We start from the raw sequence: 23,719 nt of genomic DNA on the forward strand, positions 1-23,719 counted from the left end.
AGTGAAGAATTAATTTTATAATAACGACAATACAAGTTAGCTTTTATTAATATTGAAACTTAAAAATACTACCTGAAAAACAATATGATTTTATATTGCCGAAAACGCGAAAACTTTGGCGATTGCAGTGTTTTTTATTTTTTTTTATGCGAAATAAAATTGGTCCTCGAGAACTAGTGGGATGTTCAAGAGGGGGGCTTAGCTGGGGCCACCAGGCGGGTCGCAGGTTGCGGATAGCGAACGGCCTTCTATAAGGTTAGTTGCGAATAAGCGCAAGCTAATAAGCAACCCCTGACAAACAGCGGGTATACCGGAGTCGGTGTACTGATGAGACGTTTGTCTGGCCGTCTTCAAAAGTATAGCCTCACACATTCCTCTTCCCTCACGACTACCTATCAACTCCCCTCCCCACACAATCTCACTCCGGGCCGGACTAAGGTGTCATCCGACCCGTGCCGATAGTCAGCCCGGATTAACAATAGCCCAGTCTCTCACGGAGGGTTCAGGCAAGTGGCGACCGCCTGTCCTAACCGCGCCTTACCCGGGTATGGCGGATCTCTGCCCGGGTGGACCATACCTTTTCCGCAACTCGTGGGATTCGATTATGAAGAAGCATATGAACACCAAATTGCCGCAGGATATCCCTGCATCAAGTGCCGCAAGGCTCTTGGAAAACAGACTCCTTGACGGAGTGCAACCCCAGGTGGGACCAGCCCCACCCAGGAACGCAGCTTCCATCAGGAGTGCGTCACGGACACAGAATGTGGGACAACCCCCACAACGATCGACTGTTCCAGTTCGGGAACGTGGGCTACCGGCAGGACCATCCCGGCCGGCTTGCCCACCCCCCTCGGCTGTACAGAAGACCAAGCCTGCCAATAAGGCAGATGTCCTTCCAGCCAGAGGACAACCAACAGGAAAGGCCTGTCGGGGTCCAAGGTCAAATGGTACCTCAGGTATCTTCAGCAGGGCATGACACCTGATGAAGCTTTGAAGAAGGCGAAGGAGCCACGACCAGTGGCACAAAACGTTGCCCCTGCCAGCAAGCGGGCAAATAGTACCCTCACCCCTCCGATGGACACCCCGAAAAGGTCCAAGTCAGAGGGCATCAAAGAGGCAGCGGCACCTCCCCCGTCCCAAGGCCTGATGAGCCAAGCACATCGAGGGCGGCGGCGACGAGGAGACCCCCCCCTGAGGCATCTGCTGGCACACCCAACGTGCTGAAGGCGGGTGACAACGGTGAGAAGCAGCCACCCTCCACTTGTACGGCTTCTCTCACTGGCACACACACCTCCTACGCGGAGGCCGCCAAGAGAGTCAGAGTTGCGGTACTACCTGAGGACTACCCGCAGGTGTACCTGAGCAACGAAGAGCTTGCCGAGCTGGAGGAGGCCATAATGGACGATGTAGTCACGTCTGAATGGGACTCAGCAGTCGCCTTCAGAGGTATCCACTTTAGGGTCGGATACCTCCCGATAGACTGCCTGGACCAGGACTCGGCGGACTGGCTGAGGGCTGTAACGCCTCAGCTGAGGACGTGGAAGGGCGTGCCCCTTGACACTAGGGTAGGAGAAGACATTCCTGCGGCATACAATGTCACAGTCTTCTGCCCTAGAAGTGCAGAAAGAAGCAATGAGGAGCTTCTGAAGATGCTGGGACGCCAGAACAGAATGGAGGTCGATTCCTGGAAGGTGATCTCCCGAAGGAACGACGGAGGCGGGGCACTCCTCGTTGTAGGAATAGACCAACTAACCCGAGATGAGATCGTCTCTAAAGGGCACCAGCTGAACTTTAGATTCGGGACCGTCTCGGTGAGTGGTCTCAGGAAGGCGGCAAAGATGGCCGCAACAGAAGCAGCGCCCCCCGGCCCCAAAGACGGCAAAGTGGAGGTCGAGGAATCCCTCAAAAAGCCACAAGAGCCATTGGGTGCAGAGGAGGAGGCTCGCCGATATGGACGTGGAGAGTGAGGATGAGCATCCCTCGCCCTCCCAGGAGGTGGCACAAGAGCCCCTCCAAGAAGATATCGACAAGAAGGACGCCGACGTCACCCTGACGGAAGGCAGTGAAGGGGAATGCCCGCCCCCTTCACAAAACATGGAGCACCCGCTCCAGTAATGGCTGCACACCGCAGCACGCAGCTAGCCCAGGTGAACTTACACCGGGCCAAGGTGGCATCCGCCGTCCTGGCCAGGTTGTTCACCTCCCAACATCTCGGGCTAGCTCTCATTCAGGAGCCTTGGTGCAATCAGGGCATTAAAGGCCTGTACACCAAGGAATCAAAGGTAATATGCGACCAACGGGGTGCACACCCCAGAGCATGCATTTTAATAAGGAAAGATATCAATTATAATATCTTTTCAGAGTTCCCAAGCAGGGACTGTGTTGCGGTAACGGTGAGCGGCACAGGAAAGTTACCAGCGATCGCCATAGCATCGGCGTATTTCGCTGGGGATGCAGCATGCCCACCACCGGAAATCATCGGACTCGTGGATGTGACGCCAATGCACATCACGTGATATGGGGAAGCACCGACGTCAACAACAGAGGTGAGCAGCTAATAGAGTTTATTGTAAATAGTAACCAAGAAATCGGTAATGTCGGGTCCACACCGACATTCATTACTAAAGTAAGAGAGGAGGTCCTAGACATAACTCTGATGAGCAGGTCTCTAGGACCACTTATCAAGAACTGGCATGTGTCGCCAGAGGAATCAATGTCGGATCACCGAATCATTAGAGAACCTGCCCCACTGCGGCACTGGAAGTTCTCATGGAACTCACTCCGCTACACTGCGTAGTAGAGTTACAGCGGAGTTACTACTAGTCGAACTTCCCCTGAAAAGAATTTCTCTGCTCATCTGAGTAACAAGAAAGAATGGACCACCATGAAGGAAGTACACTCCATGGCGAGTCACACCATAGCATGGTATACGGACGGGTCTTTAACACACCAAGGCACTGGCCTTGGAGTAGTAGGACCACGAATCAAATACCATGAATCGTTAGGCCAATACACCAGCATATATCAAGCTGAAGTTTGCGCCATAGGACGGTGTGCAGAGCTCAATATGAAGCGTGGGTACACAAACAAGGACATTGCGATCCTCTCGGACAGTCGAGCGGCAATTACTGCACTATGCAGCAATAGAATCACCTCGAAGCTGGTTCGAGAAGTAAGAACAAAGCTGAACCTGAGACCACAGGCCAAAGACAAGCCAAAACCCTCATCGTCAATTATGACATGAAGACGTTTAAGAAACTTATACTACTAGGGAAGAGTTCACTTAGGATAGTTACCGGCTTACTAACCGGACACTGCAAACTAAGGAGACACCTATTTAATATAGGGATTACAAACAGGAAAACAGATAACGAGGATGAAACCTCCCTACACATAATATCAGACTCCCCAGCACTAAGTAGCCTGAGGAGTAGAACTCTCGGGTCCAGGTTCCTTACACTTGGGACCCCAGGAAGCATCGACCCAACAAAGCTCCTAAACTTTATCGAAGGAGCCGGGTTGATGGGTGAGCTTTAAGCTCAGATAGGGGGTACAGTAGAACCAGTTGGGTCGCGGTAATCTTTTTTGAGAAAATAATTAGTGGTCAATTTGGCCTCGCTAGCCGCATTTAATTCAAATTTCAACTTTCAAAAAGCGATGATTTTTTTTCACAATTCGATAATAGATACTTTGATTACATTTATCCAAGCGTTTTAAAATCTCTACGATCAGCTGATCATCAGCTGTGAACGGACAAACACAGGAAATGATTTTGCAAAGAGCTTTACAAAATTTTACCTGTTTGCGCGCATCGAATTCAAGTTCCTCGGAAATTTACAATTTTTAGTGAATTTATTAAAAGTTTGGTTTTTTATTAATTTCAAGGTATGTAATACAAAAAAAAAAATAATGTTTGTGACCGGTATATAAATGTGTAGCTCATAAAACGTAGTGGTAATTCAGTGTATTAACAACGAGAACAACGAGAACTTACCTGATTCAAGTGGATTCAGTCTAACTCTATTATTAGCCAAAAGTGTGAATCAGTGGCGTCCAAAATGTGTAATATCAACTGCTATTACCTGCTGGCCTTCAAACTATAGATTCCTTTCTGATTCCGAATAACATTCTAGCATTTTTTAATTTAGTTTATTTATGAAATATGTTGATTCAAGTTTAAAAAACATATAAATAAAACAAAATTTAAAATTAAAAAAAAAAAATTTTTAACTTAAAAAATTGTATGATTTTTCTTTGATCGGTGAAAAAAACCGACTGAAGATATCTATTTTAGTTTAGAAGTTATTAATTAAATGCCGCTAGCGAGGCCAAATCGCCCACTGTGTGTCCGTAGCACCTGGTGCCGAACTGATGCCATTTCATATAAAAAAATTTTGTATGGCATTCAAGGATTTGACATGCATCTCGCTCTCGATGACCATTTTGTCCGAGTCATCGAACGAGGCATCGATGGCTTATACGAATTTTGTATGTAGAAAATTCGTATAAGACATCGATGATATCGTAGATGGCGTGGAGGCGATGTTGTCATCGATGGCTTTTGCGAGAAAACCCTTATTGAAATCATCTATGCCAATGTCTAAAATGTCATCCCCAAATTCATATGAAAAACAATATATATATATTTATTTTTTTTATTTTATTAATAAATCTTATTTTGTAACATAAGAGATAAGTATGTCGGGGTTTCGTTAGACTTTTCCATTTTTAATCGAATTATTAGCAGCAAGTTCTGCTCGTTTGCTTGGCGCTTACTGAACTGACTTCCCAAGAGTCTGCTTTCCAAATTTATACTTTCTACTCAATTCTTTTACATTGTTAGCCATCTCTTTCTAACATGTATGTCAGCGCTTAACGAACAGACCTCACTTGGCAGCAGTCTAAATCTGTCCTGCTCTGCCATGCTTTCACTCAATTTCTAACTCCCTTTTTTAATTGTCCCTGCTTCACATTAAAGAAGGCCCCGCTTCACCTGTTCTGACCAAGAGAACAAAGTAGGCCCCGTTTCATCTGATCCGACACGGCCTTCCTGACAAATCACACGTCCTCGTGTGATCAGTTCTCCACTCCTTTTGCCAATACCTTATGACTCAATTCTTCATAACACCTCTCCTTTTTTTTTTTGAACAATCTTTCATTTTATTCACTGGACAAAAGCTTTAAAGGTATAAATTACTTAAACAAATATGGAATCTTTCATTTCCATTAAGTTTCTTCGTTTTAACATAAATAAATTTCTTTCGTTTAGTTACTCTCCAGTAACATTAATCTTATCTATAACATCTTATCCATAAATCGTATAATATAACATTTTACATCGATTTTACATTTTCATTTAGAGTAATTGCCCTTTAAATTGTGGATCTAGCTTCGTTTTATGGCGTTCCTCATGTTTAAACAATACGTGGACGCCTAACTTATGTTTGGTAATTTTCGCTTTATTATTATCGTATCTGTGTTTATCATATCGTGCACTGGCTTCCATATTTTGTGTAGCTTGATTTCTTAAATTTCCCCTATATATCTCTTGTTCACCTTCTACATCAATTGGTAAAAGCCCAAAAGGTCTAGCTTCCTTTCCAATTAACAATTCTAATGGGCTAAGTTTTGTTACTTTATTTGCTGCCATTTAGTTTTACAAAAATTTTCATTATTTTTCCTTTAAATTTATCAGCGACGTATTACAAGCGAACATTCTATACCAGAATCAAAACAAAAAAGGAACTGACTCACCGGATGTCCTTATAATGCTACGCTTCTCATTATTTGTTTTCACTTGAACGGCCTTTAGGACAAGCGGTTGCAAAATGTCCGATTTCGGCACATTTGAAGCATTTGACACCAGATCGATCCCTCACACTTGTTATATCGTTGTCGCTATAGGTTTCACTCTGGCCCTTTTCTAAGCGGGCACGACACTCTGCATATTTATGTCCCGCCTTTCTACAGTAATTGCATTTCCCCACGATTGGAAATTTTAACTTCTTGAGGTGCGAGCCTGCTGTATCGTCTTCTACGCCGCGCTTCTTGAAGGAGTGTGCCTGAAGCTGTTGTTGTAGTTTGTTGCGTGTTTCAACGTTGGTGGTGAAAATCCAGCGCGCCAATTTGCTGTCAACCTGTGCCATGTGAGCCAATGTTACAGATACAGCTATTTCTTCAATCTCCTTGGCTTTCCATTTGGACATCAGCATCGTTACAATACGGCTACCGTATTCGGCAGAGCCTTCTTCTGGTTTTGGTCGACTATTTAACACATTCAAAACCATGCCAGCAGCAGTTTCGATTCCGACAAAACGTTGCACGAATAGCTCTTTAAATTGCACCCAAGTTATTCCGGCAAAGCATATTTGTGAAAGCCATTGTGATGCGGTGCCTTCCAATTCCTTACTTAGGGCTATCACCAGATTGCTACCTTGGAGAACGTTGTCGGCAAAGATGAGGTTCACCGTGCTACACCAAGATGAGGGCTCCGCTCCAGCAATGTCAGGGTTAAATTTTGGTAGTCTTATGTTTGACGCTTTTTCATTCGATTGCGGCGTCCTTGGAGTCTGCATGTTTTTAATTATCTCCATTAGGTTGCGGTTTTGGAGCTCCAACGCTGACAAATACGAATCAGTGGCATGACCAGTAGGCAAAGCAGATCCCACTTCTGATGTCGGGGTTTCGTTAGACTTTTCCATTTTTAATCGAATTATTAGCAGCAAGTTCTGCTCGTTTGCGCAGTCACCGACTATCTCTCTTCGAGTGCGGACGTCGTTGTCTTCCGAACTATCAGTGGCCTACGATCTAGCAACTTTTTTCAAGTGCACACCAAAAATAATTACCATGGCCCCCGGGCCACCAAATCTTGGGGATAACCGCTTTGCCAGCCTTAGCGCTAGCCCCAAAGCAAAAAAAAAAGACCATATCAAAAACTTCCCGTCGATTTCCCTGAACTTCCCTTAACCCAGCAAAAAAACCCACGATTTATAGTCGTTGCATCCAAATCCACTAAACCGCTATCCCAATTCTCTTGTTTCGCAGTCCACCGCTCTCTTAAGCTTATAAGCAAAGAAATCCCCTCTATATCAACCTTACGTGATGGTAATCTGCTTCTCCTGGTTAACTCCCGTGAAGTCGCCGATAAGTTTACCAAGGTTTCTGCTTTGCCTGGTATAACTGATGTTGAAATCAAACTTCACCAATCTCTTAATTATGTTAAAGGCACAATCTATGCCCCTTGCTTGATCAATGTTCCCGAAACAGAAATTGTCGAAGAGCTGAAGTCGCAAAATGTTCACAGCGTTTACAAATTTACGAAAATGATTGACGGCAAACCCAAACCCTTCGGCAAAATACTTGTCACATTTGACTTTTACAAGTTACCGAGCAAGCTTGACGTCTCTTGGCATACCGTAAAGGTTAGGGAATACTTTCCTAATCCAATGAGGTGCAAGTCTTGTCAACTACTGGGACACACAATGAAACACTGCAAAAACACCGCAACTTGCGTTTCTTGCAATCTCCCTCCTCATCTTCCAGTGCCCTGCACTCGCATTTTCTGCGCGAACTGTAGTGGCGATCATCCCGCCTCCTCTCCAACATGCCCAAAATATCAATACCAGAGAGAACTTCTCTGCATAAAAACAACCAAGAAATGCAGCTTCCGTGAAGCCCGTATTATTCTACAACAACAAACCAATAAGAACAACGCATCGACTACCTTCGCTTCTGTCGCCAGCTCAGAAAGCTCGTCTACTACAACTGCCCGAACCCCGAACATGATAACCACGAAAACCGACAAAAGTACCACAACTCCGAAGCCTGATAGTGAGATCAACACGATCTCTCTTACTAACATGCCAACCTCTTCTAATTCAAACTCATACAAGCCTTCTCTCTCTACTATACCCAATACTCAAAACCCGAGCTCTTTTATCCGCTCGCACTCCAATGTTATTAAAGCTCTTACTGAAGAAGCAAACAATATAATTGTACCTAAATCCCCAACTATATCTACGTCCCAAGTATCTTATCCGATTTCTGATTCTGATTCTATGGATTCACCGGATTCATAGTTCAGTTTTTTCCCTTTACATTAATCATCACCACTATAATACTAATTTTAATATTATTTTATTTTTTAAATTGAATCTATGCCAATTAAAATCTCGCAATGGAATATAAACGGAATATTTAACAACTACCACGAACTTTCTATTCTAATAAAAGAACAATCGCCCGACATTTTATGTTTACAAGAAACAAACCTGCCATTTAACTTTATAAATTTTGTCTGTCCCAAAGGCTACGTTGGTTATTTCCACAATTTACCGCAGAATATCAGTGCTAAGCAAGGTATCGGTATTCTTATTAAACAAAACCTCCCCCACAAACACCGCAACATCAACTCCAACATCCTCTGCTCTGTTTTGGAGCTCAATGTAAGCATTGACATACAGATCGTCAATGTTTACATTCCTCCTAATCAAAGCTTTTCTACATTCGACGTATCTGCTATTCTTGACACAGTTAGACAACCATACATCGTTTTAGGGGACTTTAACTCGTGGTCTCCTCTTTGGGGCTCTCCTCAATCAAACACCAGAGGCAAAAAAATCGAAAAACTAATAGCGGAACAAGATCTAATTGTCCTAAACGATGGATCTCCCACACATTTATCCACCCATAACACCCTAACCCATGTAGACCTTTCCTTGATCACCCCGCAAATAGCACATAGGTGCAGTTGGTCGACCTTGGCCAACCTTTTCGGAAGTGATCATTTCCCCATATCAATAAGTTTTTCCATAAATTTTAGTCCTGACCACACCCCTCCCCTACCTAAATATAAAATAGATTTAGCTAATTGGGATGTATATAGATCAAAGTGCGAACAGACAGCAACTAATTGGAAGACCGGTTGCTTAAGCCACCAAGTTGCCCAATTAACCAAAGGCATTAGGTCTGCAGCTAACTGCAGTATCCCTCAAACCAAACGTGTCGTGCGTAAGGCAGCAGTTCCGTGGTGGAATTATACACTTCAGAAGCTTCGAAATGAAAAGCAACATTTGTTCGCGGCTTACAAGGCCAGTATGTCAGACACCAATCTAAAAAATTATAAAAGAGCCAATGCAGTTGGCTAAACGGAAATGTCTAGAAAATTTCACCTCCAGGATATCCCCTTTTTCTTCTTCAAAAAAGTTTGGTCCGACATAAAGAGGCTGGCCGGTGTGCCACCACAACCATTTCGATTCTTGAAGTGTCATTCAGGTGTCGTGACAGATTCTCAGGGTATCGCCGAAGAGTTCGGGCATCTCTGGTCTAACTACTCGGCAGATAGTAACTTTTCAGCCGAATACATACACCAAAAAGATGCCTATTTATCCCTGACCTATCTTCCGACAACACTGACACCCCCTGCCAAAACATTAGATAAACGCTTTACTCTAGGTGAAATTGATAATGCCTTAGCAGGGTCAAAGGGTAAAACCCCTGGTGCAGACAGGATTTCCTATCCTATGCTTAGAGAAATGCCACATTCCCTCAAAATTAGACTTTTAGAAATATATAATCAAATCCTAAACTCCGGAACATACCCACACAGTTGGAGATCAGCCACTGTCATCCCAATACCCAAACCCAATAAACCTCCTGCCGAAATTAACAGCTACCGCCCCATCTCCCTCCTATCCTGTTTAGGTAAAACAATAGATAAAATTATAGCCCGCAGACTTATGTGGTTCATCACCCGCAATAACCTAATCTCACATAACCAAGTAGCTTTCAAACAAAAACATAGTACTATGGACGCCTTATTGCGTATTCAACACTTCGCGTCGAACGCCCTTTCCACAAAAAATCACGTCTCTATATTGGCGACGGATTTTGAAGGCCTTCATGACCAATAGATCCTTCAGAGTTCGCGTTAACAACAACACCTCTAACACCCACGGCCTCTATAACGGCATCCCGCAAGGCTCCCCTCTTTCAGTTGTTCTTTTTATTATTGCTTTCGAAAAACTTAATTGTATAATACGTAGATATAAGGATATTCAAGTCTCAATATATGCAGATGACGCAATTCTGTTTACCAAACTTAAATATGTAAATACTGTTAAAGATAAATTTGTAGATATATTAAGAGACATAGATTCCTGGGGAGCCATTTCGGGTGCCTCCCTAGCCATAGAAAAATGTAAAATACTTCATATTTGCCGTAAGCACAGATGCTCTCTCTCTGAAATTAACTTTAAAAACAAAATAATTGAAAATGTAAAAAGTTTAACCATTTTGGGCTTAACCTTCGATACCAAACTCCTTTTTGATCAACACTGTATTAAATTAAGAAAACAGCTCGAGACTAGATTGAATATTATAAAATTTTTGTCATTCAAATATACTAACATTCACATCAATACACTGTTAGGGATTACTCGTGCCCTGATGCTCTCTAAAATAGATTACGGCCTACCAGTTTACGGATGGTGTGCAAAATCGCACCTAAGCAAGCTGCAGGCTCCATACCACGGTGCAATTCGACGTGCTCTTAACGCGTATCCTACCTCTCCTACCGCATGCATCTTGGCTGAATCCGGTCTTCCGAGCATTCAGGCCCGCAGAGAAGAAACGACCATGCAGCTCATTCCCAAATTGCATTTAACAAAAAATGCTCTTTTAAGGAAGGATTTTTCTGCTTTGTTTAAGCAAAAACGAATATACAAAATCATATCCACCCTTAGGCGATGTGCCAACTACACAACGCAGCTTAGCCTACCACCTCCCAAACTAAAGTACACAAAGCCCCCAGCCTACTGGAACAATACAAAACCTAATGTGAACCTGGATATGTATAACGCCTCAAAAAAGAATACCACGCGATCAGAATTCCAGACCCGCTTCCGATCGTTACAAGAAAAACTTGGCTCAAAATCATGGCTCTACACCGATGGATCTAAAACAGACGAATCAACTACCTTTGCTGAGGAATGCTACCTCAGTACAACTCCATCTTTACAGCCGAAGCCTTCGCCATACTACAAGCCTGCCTCTTCGCCAAGAAACACTTTGGACAATTTGTTATCTGTACCGATAGCCTCTCCACCTTATCTTCTTTAAGGAACTGGGGGCACACCGATCCCACAATCGAGGAGATAAGAAAGCTTTCCACCACCAACAAGATAACTCTCTTATGGACCCCCAGCCACCAAGGAATCGTTGGCAATGAACTAGCAGATCAGGCTGCTCAGGACATGAGACTAAAACCGTCTCCTCTGTTCAGTCCTTTCAACAGCAAGGACATAAGTAACCTAATCCGTCATCACCTTAAGGACAAACAAATTGGAGAATGGGAACTTTATAACCACCGATATTTTTCCATCAACAATACTTTTACAAAAATTTCTCTGCCTGCCTACCTTGGAAAGCGGGTATGCTCAACTTTCATTCGCCTTCGCATCGGACACACCCGTACAACACACGAACATATTCTTACAGGAACACCACGTCCCTCTTGCCTTTGTGGCAAACGCCTTGAAATAGACCATCTTCTTAACTCATGCCGTCTTCTAGAGAGCACCAGGGCTCACGTTTTCAAACAACATAAACCATCCGACAGTTTAAATGTAGTTTCTCAAGAAAACATAACAAACCTTTATACATTTGTAATCAAATCTAACCTTAATATTTAAGTATTGTAAATAATTAACTAAGTCTCGAGTCGTAGGCCATAGCAGCTAGTACTCTTTTAAGAAACCCATTAGATTTAGTATTATATACTAGATTTAATTTTGTTAAATAAATAAATAAATAATCTGCTCGTTTGCTTGGCGCTTACTGAACTGACTTCCCAAGAGTCTGCTTTCCAAATTTATACTTTCTACTCAATTCTTTTACATTGTTAGCCATCTCTTTCTAACATGTATGTCAGCGCTTAACGAACAGACCTCACTTGGCAGCAGTCTAAATCTGTCCTGCTCTGCCATGCTTTCACTCAATTTCTAACTTCCTTTTTAATTGTCCCTGCTTCACATTAAAGAAGGCCCCGCTTCACCTGTTCTGACCAAGAGAACAAAGTAGGCCCCGTTTCATCTGATCCGACAAGTACATAAATAATATGAAATTAGAAAGTTTTTGTTTACCATTTATATGGAATATTTGCAGGACAACGACTGTTTTGCGTCCATCTATGGTACAAAAATATTTCTTTTATTACATATTATATAGGTATGTATTACTTTTTTTAATTTAAAGCAAACTTACCTTTTAAACGAATTTATCGTACATACAGGCTGAATCCTAAAAAGATTTAAATAAGTTTGTAGTAAAAGACATAATATTTTTGTAATCTTAACGACACTTACATGATTAAACGATTCCGCTGCCCGTTGCACAAATTAAGTAATTTCACAACTAATTATCAACGCACAACGCAAAGAATGAGCAGTTCAATTTTATTTTTCACCGTTTTAGTATACCCTTCTTTTTTGGGTATAACCGACCATAAATGACACGTGAGTTATTATTATATATATATTTGCAATCAATGTTGTGTTATGGGTACCTTTGTTCAATAATTTATATAATGTTGTGTATACAAAATATATAATTAATATAAGTTTATATATACATTATATTTAATATTTGAAGAACTTTAACATCAAAAGAGTGCACATAAGTCGAGCGCTCCTCAGCCGTATTTTCCATCGGTAACCAATTTTTTGTTTCTAACGGAATGACAACAGTGCAATTAGAAAAACGAAAGAATAGAAGACAAATTTTTAGTTGGGCCGTCGTCGGGTGCAAGCAACAAAATCATATTATAAGACTGAGAAAGAGAGGGAAACTTTGGAATATCCCTTTTCCTTTCCTACACATTGATTGCTTGAATGCCACGAGACACCAGGTGACAGCCAGAATTGCAGGGAAGATAAAAACCAACGACTAAAAGAAACAATGTGTAACAAAATTATAAAAGATATGTGTTGTTGATAGGCATAACATTTTTAGAAATGCATTTCTGATTTCACGCATCGACGAAACCATCTATGTACATCATGCCACCATCGAAATCATCGCATTTTATGCGTATAAAATATGTACAAGCCATCGATAGATTATATTTATTTGATGATATTTCAAACTTATTGGTTCGCTTTACAGATAAAGAAAGTTAACTTGTAGTTCATAAAGTCAAGAAAAGTCCGAAAAGTCAAGAAAAGTCCGAAAAGTCAAACTTTTTGACTCTGCTACGCCACTGTTCTATTTTTTTGTGTTTTTCTTAGCTGGACTTGTGCATGGACTCTGCCGACGTTGATTTTTAAGGAAGGTTCTCACCTTGTGGCAAAAAAAAATTGATTTTTTTTTTTGGCTTATCGTATAGATCAGTGGTTCCCAAACTCTTTTCTTTCATAGACCACTTTTAAAACTTTGCTAAATCAATTCTCACAAATTATAATTAAACAAACATCAAAACGAAGATGTAGGTATTTCATTGTGTTGCAGGTATATATTCAAATATTGAAATTATCACAATATTAATTATTATTGTTCTAATAGTCGTAACGTAATAAAAATTAAACACTTATAACGTAATGTAACTTCTACAATGGTAACTACGAAAAATATATAATTTTAATGAGATGGGTGTACTTGATGTTTTGTTAGCAAATTATCAATATCTGGCTTGAGTTTTTTAAGTAATAACCGCAAATCTCCCCGTTTTGTGATATTCAATCTGCTCCTTTTTTTTTGTTGATAATTTTCTAACGCCACTAAAACTTTTTTTGACGAGGGAAACGCTATAAGAAGCTTTTGCGCTATTGTCCACAGTTTTAGTTAGGTATTTTTGCCTGCAGCCAAAATTTTTGAAACCTTTTTTTAAATGTTACTTTCAGCTCCTCATTAGTGCTTGGCTCGAGTAGCTCCTGTTGTAATATCACATTCTCCACTTCTGTTTCACTGTTGTGCTGAATATGGAATATTTTTATACATGTTTTTGCAAGTAGCAGTCGCTGAGCTTCTTAAAACATTATCTGCCGATATTGATAGAAGAAGTCAAGCCAACATTTTAGTTCTTCACTATCGAAACTGAATTAAATTTCATGCACCCCCGTTCACAAAGTGTAGACCCCCATTTTTTGTCACGCCGAACGTAGACCCCCGTCGAGTCACCCGGGAACCCCTTGTGGTCCACCTGGACCACTTTGGGAATCAATGGTATAGATATATGTTCCGAAAATGTTCTCAAAAAATTTCAAATCCAAATTTAAAATATTACAAAAGTTACAGGCCCTTACATGGAGCACATGTCGAGCACCGGCTATTGGAAGCCAAAACTTTAAGCGCGTTTATCTCGGAACCACGTTTTCGGACCTTACGGAAGTAATTGAAGGCGTTGAGGTTAACCAATCGTCATCAAATTCTTTTTTAAATGTTCCTAATTGTTTCCTTTAACTAATGAACTAGGATTATCCAAAAATATTGAAAACTGTTTAATTGAGAAAATAATTAGTGAGAAAAAAAGCGCGAAAATCGAAATTTTATTTTCAAAAGCTAATAACTTTTGCAATTTTCATTATTTTTTTCTGATCCTAGTTCATTTTATGCACAGTACTGTACATTTTAAGAATCTTTTTGGTTTTTGTGTTTCCGATTACCCGTTTTGGCTAAATCACTTCCGTAAGCGGGACACCTTTTTGCCGAAATGTTGCAACTGAGGAACGCCCCCTCCCACCCCTTTTTTTATTTTTCAATTTTGAAATTTTTTTCGCAAAATAAATATGTTTTCAAATAATGTTACAAATTTCAGATTTTTATCTATAACCGTTTTCTCAAATCAATTTTTTTTTAAAATGTCCATTTTTCGGCCCTACAAGGTGAGAACCTGCCTTAAACGATCGGCTGAACACCCTATCATGTCAAGTTTGCGTATCAATAGGAAGTGATTTACGGAGCCAAATGCTTAACTGAAATCTGTGTAAATGACATCAGTTTTCAAAGCCATTAATCATAAAGGATGTGAGCCCTAAACAAATCGTCGTAGTAGACCTGCACTTCATACATCCGTATTGGCATGGAGATATGACTGATCCAGGTGCTGCAAGTAAGGTGTTATTGCTCGTTCAAAAAGGTTTGCAACTGCTGCATCCAAGCCATAGATTTCGGTTTTTTAAGGATTTCAAACATCGAATTTACCATTCGAAAGCAGCTAGGAGCAACCATTTAATGTCCAATTACTGGTAACTCCATGGCTTGATTGGTCCCGATACAGACTTATACACTTAAATCCCTCTGCTTAGTGCGTCTTCCGGGTATAACGACGAAAAATCGTCGGTCCCTTGAAAGTCGCTATAAGCGGATTCTACTGTATGTATATTCTTGAACAGCATCACGGTCAGAATCGAAATACGTCTGTCTGTCTGTCCTCCTGTCTGTTCCTACGCAAACTACTCTCTCCGTTGTACAGCTATCTCGCTGAAACTTCCCCAAAAGTATTGAAATTAGTGAGAAAAAAGCGCGATTTCTTGATTTCTTTCAGATGGCGTTTTCGAACTACAGTAGAAACCGGTTATAGCGACTTTCAAGGGACCGGCTGTTTTTCGACGTTATACCCGGAAGACGCACTAAGCAAAAGGAGCAACAAAAAGAATTTTTTTGATTATTTTATGGTTGCTGTGTTTGTAATAGGTTTTTAAAATAAATCTAATTAATTTTTTAATTAAATCGAAAAATTAAAAAAATTAAATTCAAAAACATAGGGGAGACCGGGGGGTTGTGAGACGGGTTTTGTTTTTTGACAAAAAATATAATAGAGAAGCCATTTTTCTGCCCGTACAAATTTTTAAATCATGATTCATTGTAATTTCACTCAGACAAGAGTATAATTAGTTGAAATTTTAGTTCGACCTTCAAGTTTTGCCTGCCTGCTCAAAAGTTGTTTTTTATGGATTTTCGCAACCCCCGAGGTTGTGAGACACAAATTTATAAGAATAAAAATGGCTTAATTTTATCAAAATTGTTTATTTTAATCTTTAATAAGGCATATTTTGTGGTCTACAATTTATTAAAATTGAAAAGATTTCGGCTTTTTCTCGATAGCAACCTCTTTTATAGCAGCCACAAAAACATTGACATCAATCGCATATTTGGCAGTCTGACTATACTTATGACGCACCATGATGACTAAAGAAAGAAAAAACGATCATCAAAAACACTGAATCCATCAAAAATATCAAAATTATCATTAATCACTATATCAGGCTATAAAATACAATTTTATGTTCCTAGATGACGCGGTAATAGAATGTCTCATAACCCCCCGAGAACGTTGTCTCACGACCCCCCAATAGCTATATTTTAAATATGGCTACTGCTTTACGGACGCATTAAATGTTTATGCAAAATTTGTTCCGTGTGTCAAAAGGCTACTCACCAAGGAATGTTTCGGATGTATGCACTCTCGCAAATGGCTTGTAAAACAAAGCGAAAAGACAGCAAACACGAACGGTCTACAAAACTTTCGATCACAAAATTCTAGTTGCGATTTGGGAAGACATAAAGAATCGGCATAAGCGGAATATTTGTGATGTGGATATGAAGATTGGAAACAAACAAGAAGTTTCGCAGTCAGCTGGTAGATGTCGCGCTTTTTAGTTCAGGGCTGTAAGCGCGTCTCACGACCCCCCGGTCTCCTCTCTCTCTCTCTCTCTCTCTCTCTCTCTCTCTCGCAGCAACGTTGTTAAGGCGACACCTAAAACTAACAAAGAGTAGTGACAGTGTAAGATCCTTTGTGGCGCTGCTACGCACACAAGCAAGGGTGCCGATCACTAATAAACACATACATTTCTCACAGCGTGTTTTGATGCCTAAATTTGGCACTATTGCAATGTATTTTTTTTCTGCACGACGTCATATCCGGTTAAATTTTCCAATTTTCTTGAAAAATTTCGTTCGTATAAGCGGTTTGTCCTTTAAAGCGGAAACGCTCTAAGCGGAGGACCTTTCATATAAGTTAGTATGGGGACCAACCAAACCATCGAGTTTTCGTCGCACAACCCGGACGGACACTATAAGCGGAGTCGTTATAACAGGATTCTACTGTACTATTGCATTTCGGATTAAATTTTATCAAAATCGGATAACTATATCATATAGCTGTCATAGGAAAGATCAAAAAGATATGTATAAATAATGTATATAATATAGAGTTCTTTAATAACCATTGAATCGAAAAAAATTTTCATAAAAATCGGACCACTATGTCATATAGCTGCCAAAGGAAAGATCGAAAAACATATATAGAAATAACGGAAATTAAATTAAAACATCGTTGATTTTCATCAGACAAGCATGATTTTTGGAATGTAGAGTTTTCTAACGACTCTTTAATAACGAATTAAATTTCATCAAAATAGCTTTGATGTTGTTTAGCCTTTATGTATTTTGTTCGACATATTTGATGACTGCAACGATATATAAGCTTCGGCTTACCGAAGCTAGCTTCCTTTCTTATTAGATAACTTTTTAAAATCGAATTTTTCAATGACGACTAAATTAAGAATAAGAAGCGAATTTCATTGAAATCGGACTTCTTTATCATTATGCCACAGGAAAAATAAAAAATTTGTATAAAATTAATAGGTCAAAATTGCAACATCGTTGTTGTATCATTTAAGCATAATTTTTTAGAAATTTAGTTTTCTGACGACTTTTGAAATTCAAATTAAACTTCATGGTCGGACGAAATATATAGAAAATTAATTCGACAAAACTAGAAAAGTAGCAGAGAAGTGGAATTTAAGTTCTAACTGAAAGGGTATACAAGCTTCGGCTCGCCAAAGCAAAGGTTGTTAAAAATTTATATTGTTTGCCAGCCATATGATCCTTCCGACTTGTAAACTACCGGCAATAGCTTCAAAACCTTTGATAAAGTTTAGGCGATACAGTAGCTTTAAAACTGAGAGGTCAGTTTGCGTGGAAATAGACAGACAGGTATTTCACATCCCTGCAGTTCTGGCTGTCATTAGATGAAACGTTTAACAAGAGCAAGTAGGAGTAGGAAAGGGAGACGGATATTCTTAAGTTTCCGCCTCTTTCTCACTCTTATAATACATTTTCTTTGCTTACAATCCACGGCGGGCAGGACGCAAATTTGTCTCGCACTCTTAAAGCTTTCTTTATATTCCGTTAGAAACGAAAATATAAGTTTTCTGTAAAAAAAAGGTTTAGGGGCTCACCGACATCTTTTAAAATATAATTACCGGTTACCTTGGCAATAACACAACATTGATCATAAATCTATATATGTAAAAGAAAGTCGTGTTAATTACACCACTTATATTTATTTATTTATTTATTTGTACACTGTTAGCTTATGTTAGAAACTTAAGCTACAGAAAAGAGAGAATAGCCATAGCTGCTGCGGCTTTCGGCTTGATCAACTTATATTCTAAATCTTAATTAATTAACTCATATGATTATTTATAGGTTAATATTATATTATTTTTCGTATAGCTTCAGTGCTTTATATTAACAAGTTGATATATCTTATTGTTAATTTGTCTATTTTTTTTTTTTAAGGAGATGGAGTGTATTTGCTTTCTTTAGAAAGTTAAAAACGAGGTTTAGGTTATTAGGTGATGGATCGGCTAGGAGAGGAAGGAAATTTGAGTTGGGGATATGCCGTCGAAGGTTTTCGAAGATGTGGCATTCGTTCAGGATATGTGTAGTAGATGTGTCTGCGGTGTTGCAAAGTGCACATTGGTTGGAGGGAGGTTGAAGCTTGGTATGCCCCAGGCGGAGTCGAATTAGTGCTGTTTGTTCTCTTTTCGTTAGATTACCGAAATATGTGTTATTTGTGTAATCTACCAGGGTGTTTAAATTGGGGTTTAAGTTTTTGTACCAGCTTGAAGTTCTTAAAAGAAGTTTGGAGCTTATGTTTGTAAATGTTGATTTTATGTGTCTGTTTATGTCTGGTTTGTTGATATTGAGGCTCGTGATAAGTGGGGACTTCGTAGCTGTTTTGGCTGCTTTGTCTGCAAACTTATTGCCTAGTATACCTATATGACTAGGAATCCAGAGGATTTTTATTTTATTTGGGAATTTTGTAAGGAGGTCTCTTATCTTAGAAATGGTGTAGATTGTGTTGTCGATATTAGTTAGTCCCTGCATAACTGATAATGAGTCTGTGCATATGCATATTTTTCCTCTTAGCCGAGAACCGATATCTATGGCGTCATGTACTGCTACTGCCTCGGCCGTGAATACTGAGGAGTACGCTGGAAGGATACCCATTTCAAGAACTTCTGTTTCCGTTGTTATGGCGAAGCCGATAACTTCATTAGCTAGAGAACCGTCAGTATATAGGAATGTGTAGTTTTTGAGGTCTTGTTTTATTTTGGAAAATTCTTTCAGAAAAATATCTTTTGGCGTGTTGGGTTTGCTGTATTTGGAAAGCTGTGTGTCTAGCGAGGTAGGTTTAAGTTCCCATGGGGGTAATGATTTGTTTCCCTTTTTTATAGGGTTAATTGTGGGACCGATATCCGCGCAAAAATTTATACTTTTTGAGAGACTAGATGTTTTGAATTTTTTATTGTTTTTCTTGATTATTTTGTTAACTAATGGTTTTGGGGGGTGTCTTGGCAGTGTGTGATTGTTTTGAAGAGATTTGCTGTCATATATTCTATATTTGTCATTAGGGGGGGCACATTTGCTTCGAAGTAGAGGTTGTTTATGGGAGTAGTAGGAAAGGCTCCTAAAGCAGCCCGTAAAGCCGTGTTCATTTGGGTAATTATTGGTCTTAATTTTGATTTCTGATTCTGATTCTGCATTGACAATTGATTTTTTTTTTTTGCAAATGTGGATGTGGTTGCATTTGTTGATTGATAGGGAGTCACTGGATAGTACACACCAATTAGGAATGTCGGAGAGGAAAGGGTCTAAATTTATTTTGGTTGATTTATTTTTGTTTAAAAATAAAATATTGAAGTCATCAGCGTAAGCATTGAGGTTTTTATGTTTCTCTATTATATTAGCCACGTTGTCTGTACGATTCTATAATTGTTTTGTCTTTGCCCGCTTTATGTATTGGGATTATTGTCAGGGGCGTAGCTACCGCCGTATACACCGTATCAATTATACGGGGCCCCCGGGCCAAGGGGGCCCCCAAAGTGTGTAAGAGTGAATATTTAAAATTTGATTTTTATACCCTTGCAGAGCAAAAGGGTATTATAATTTCAGTCAGAAGTTTGCAACGCAGTGAAGGAGACACCTCAGACCCCATAAAGTATATATATTCTTGATCAGCATCACCATCTGAATCGAAATATGTATGTACGTCTGTCCGTCTGTCCGTCTGTCCGTTTCCGCGCAAACTAGTCTCTCAGTTTTAAAGCTATCGTGCTGAAACTTTCCCAAAAGTTGTATAGTTGTTGCACGCAGTATATAAGTCGGAACGGGCCGGATCGGCCGACTATATCGGATAGCTCCAATACAAGAGAATGAAATTAAAAATTCTCACTCTGTTGTTTTTGATCAGATCGACTTGAATTCTTCAAGATGGCGTTTTCTAACTGTTATTGAATTTCGGATTAAATTTGAACAAAATCGGATAACTCTATCATATAGCTGCCATAGGACAGATCAAAAAATATATATAGAATTAATGGAAATAAATTGATAGAATCGTTGTTTTTTATCCCACGAGCATGATTTTTTGAATATCAAGTTTTTTAACAACCCTTATATTGAGAAAAAAGTTTCATAAAAATCGGACAACTATATCTTATAGGTGCCATAGGAAAGATCGAAAAATCTATATAGAAATAACGGAAATAAAATTTTAACATCGTTGTTTTTCATTCTAACGATTCTCGAATACCGAATTAAATTTCATCAAAATCAGACGACCATATCATATAGCCGTCATTTGAACAATAGTCAAAAATATAGAAAATGAATAGAAAAATCGTCTTAGCTTCGATGTTGTTTAGCCGTTATGTAATGTTTTCGACATATTTGATGACTGCAAGGGTATAAAAGCTTCGGTTTGCCGAAGCTAGCTTCCTTTCTTGTTTTCTTTTGTGAAAAATCTTTACCTCCATATAAGGGCCTCCAAAAAATTTTTTATACGGGGCCCCGACAAGGCACGCTACGCCACTGATTATTGTGCTGGTTTTATACGTTTGGGGAATGTGAGATTTAAGGATATTCGACTGTCTTTGATACATGTTTAATCAATGTGTAATTTATTATATCATGTCCTGCAGAGTGTCCTTTTAGGCTATTTAAGGCTGTTGAGAATTCCAAATAGCTAATGTCCTGTTCCATGAATTTTGCTGTTTTATGAGGGGGTCATGTTGGGTCTGGTTAAGGGTTTCATTTTTGGCTATTAGGAAGGGTGTCGAGAAGTTTGTGTCTTCTGAACGTGAAGACCAGTGGTTCGAAAAAGCGTTAGCAATTTCTTTCTGGTTAATGATTGAGGTTGCTTGGGCGTTTTTGACACAGTGGATTGCTGTTGATTTGTGAATCCCGGAAAATTGTTTAATTTTGTTCCATATATAGTCTGATTTGGTGTTTGGAGAGATATTAGATGTCATGTTTTGTAAGCTGGTTTTTTTACTAACTCTAATTTCCCTTCTGTACTTCGCGTTGATTTTTTTGTATTTGACGAGGTTTTCATTGTTTAAATTTCTTTTAAAATTTGTCCATGCTCTGTTTTTTGCTTTCTTAATATTGTCTAAATTTTTATTCCACCATGGGACGTTGTAGTGCTGTTTTGGTGGTTGCGTTTGGGGAATACTATGAAATGCACTATTAAGGATGATTTTTTTGATGCTGCAAGCTTCTTGATTTGTGTTTGTGGCTATAGGTGTTAGGTTGCAATTGTATTCTGTAAGTTTTTTATAATTTTTCCAATCAGCTAGCTTGGTGATGAATCTCGGAGAGTATTTGGAGGGTTTTTTGTCGTAATTAAACATTTTAATCAGTATGGGGAAATGGTCACTTCCCTGGAGATTATCACAAACATTGAAATTGCAGTGGATCCTAATTTCAGGTGAGCAGAAGGACAAGTCTACATGGGTGAAGGAGTTGTGGGTAGAGAAATGCGTAGGTTTGCCATTGTTCAAGATTATAAAATTGGAGTTAGCTAAGTACCTCCCTAGCGTGTTCCCTCTGTCGTTGTTTTTGGGCGATCCCCGAAGACCATTCCAACTATTGAAGTCCCCAGTTATCAGGGCCGGGCTGGTAAAGTTCGAAAACATAATTTCCAAATCTGATTTTGTGAACTTATGGGTAGGGGAAATATACGCTGAGACAATTGAGAATTTTGGTATCGAATCAATTTCAATGGCAATGGCGTCAAAAAGTTGCCCAATGCAGATTTGTTTGTGCTGTAACGATTAATGTATCAGGAGGGCAACCCCCCCCCCTTTGCTGATGATAGAGGTAGTGTTATACATTAGGAAGTTTACTGGGATGGGAAAGGAATTTTTCATTGTTAAGTAAGTCTCTTGAATTGAGATGATTTGGGGGTTGTATTTTTTAATCAGTATAAGGAGTTCGTTGTAATTGTTGCAGTAGCCGTTCAAATTCCATTGAAGTATCGAGATCGACATATTTTTAGATAGTAAATGTACACAAATACTTATACAAATATATTAATAATTATTATTATTATAAATATTATTATAATAGGTTTAAGGTAAGGTTATCTTAGGTTTGGTTAGTTAGGATTGATAGTATTCGCAATGGTTTTTATTTTCGATCTTGTTATCATGTAGTCTTGTTTGACTAATCTTTTTTCCCTTTTTGGCATCTTAGTAGGATAAATTTTAGGATTTGGTTTGGACTTATCGTTGGATGTGGTTGGTTCTGAGGTATCAGAGCCTGAGGTCATCTCCGCATCGTTTTCATATTGTATAAGTTGTCTGTTGCTTGTCAGATGTGTTTAGGTGTTGGTCCTTCGTATTCAAGTGTTCAGTTGCGGACGATGTTTTGGTTGGAGTTGTTGGCGGTTTCAAAGAATTTTGATGTGGCTGTCCATGGTTAGGACTTGCCACCGTCGAGTAGAGGGATCCGTCGTGTTGGTGTCTTGCTTTATAAATAGCCCAGGCTGCGCGGTTGTCAATTTTCTGGTTGGCTTTGATGGCCTGTACTTCCTTGTAAGATGCAATTGATGCTGCTGACGTTGTTTGTGCATTCTTCGCCTATCTCCAATTGTATATGGGCTGGCTGGCTGCATTTCAGGCAAAGTTCTGGGTTTTTGCAGAACTTGGTTGTGTGCCCAATACGCAAACAGTTGAAGCAGCGCATTACTTGTGGCACGTAGATTCGTACAGTGACTCTTTCGTACCCGATGTAAATATTATCGGGTCGGTTCAACAAAGAGAAGGTGATGATGAAAAGGCCTGTTCCAGTTGGTTGACGGTTTGTGAATCTAGTAATTTGCTTTACTTCGACCACTTTTTGGGACTTCAGGTTATGCAATATTTCTTCATTCTCGATCTCAATTAAATCAGGGCAATAAATCACAGCTTTGCAGGTGTTTAGAGATCGGTGCTCAGAGACTGTGACGGGAATGCCGCCAATCATCTCTTTGAGTTTCATGAGTCTTTCAGCTTGTATATTGTTTTTAGTTTTAACTAAAATGTTTCCATCTCTAAGCTTTTTGCATGATTCCACTTCAGCACATACTGTTAGATCAATTGTTTTTTTGATC

The 23,719-nt window shown here is 39.6% G+C and overlaps 2 protein-coding genes across 4 annotated transcripts in view; one reads left to right on the top strand and one right to left on the bottom strand.

The window, feature by feature from the left end:
• Nucleotides 1–23,719, bottom strand: part of LOC108101089 (angiopoietin-4) — a 224,589-nt gene that overhangs the window by 177,217 nt on the left and 23,653 nt on the right. The gene's annotated exons all lie outside the window — the stretch shown is intronic.
• On the top strand, nucleotides 10,880–11,929 carry LOC122320303. Its single transcript, XM_043208474.1, has one exon. The coding sequence runs from the start codon at nucleotides 10,989–10,991 to the stop codon at nucleotides 11,688–11,690; it is 702 nt and encodes a 233-aa protein (XP_043064409.1). The 5' UTR covers nucleotides 10,880–10,988; the 3' UTR covers nucleotides 11,691–11,929.

Source organism: Drosophila ficusphila, unplaced genomic scaffold (assembly GCF_018152265.1).
Source record: "Drosophila ficusphila isolate 14025-0441.05 unplaced genomic scaffold, ASM1815226v1 contig_47, whole genome shotgun sequence".
Taxonomy (NCBI): Eukaryota; Metazoa; Arthropoda; class Insecta; order Diptera; family Drosophilidae; genus Drosophila; species Drosophila ficusphila.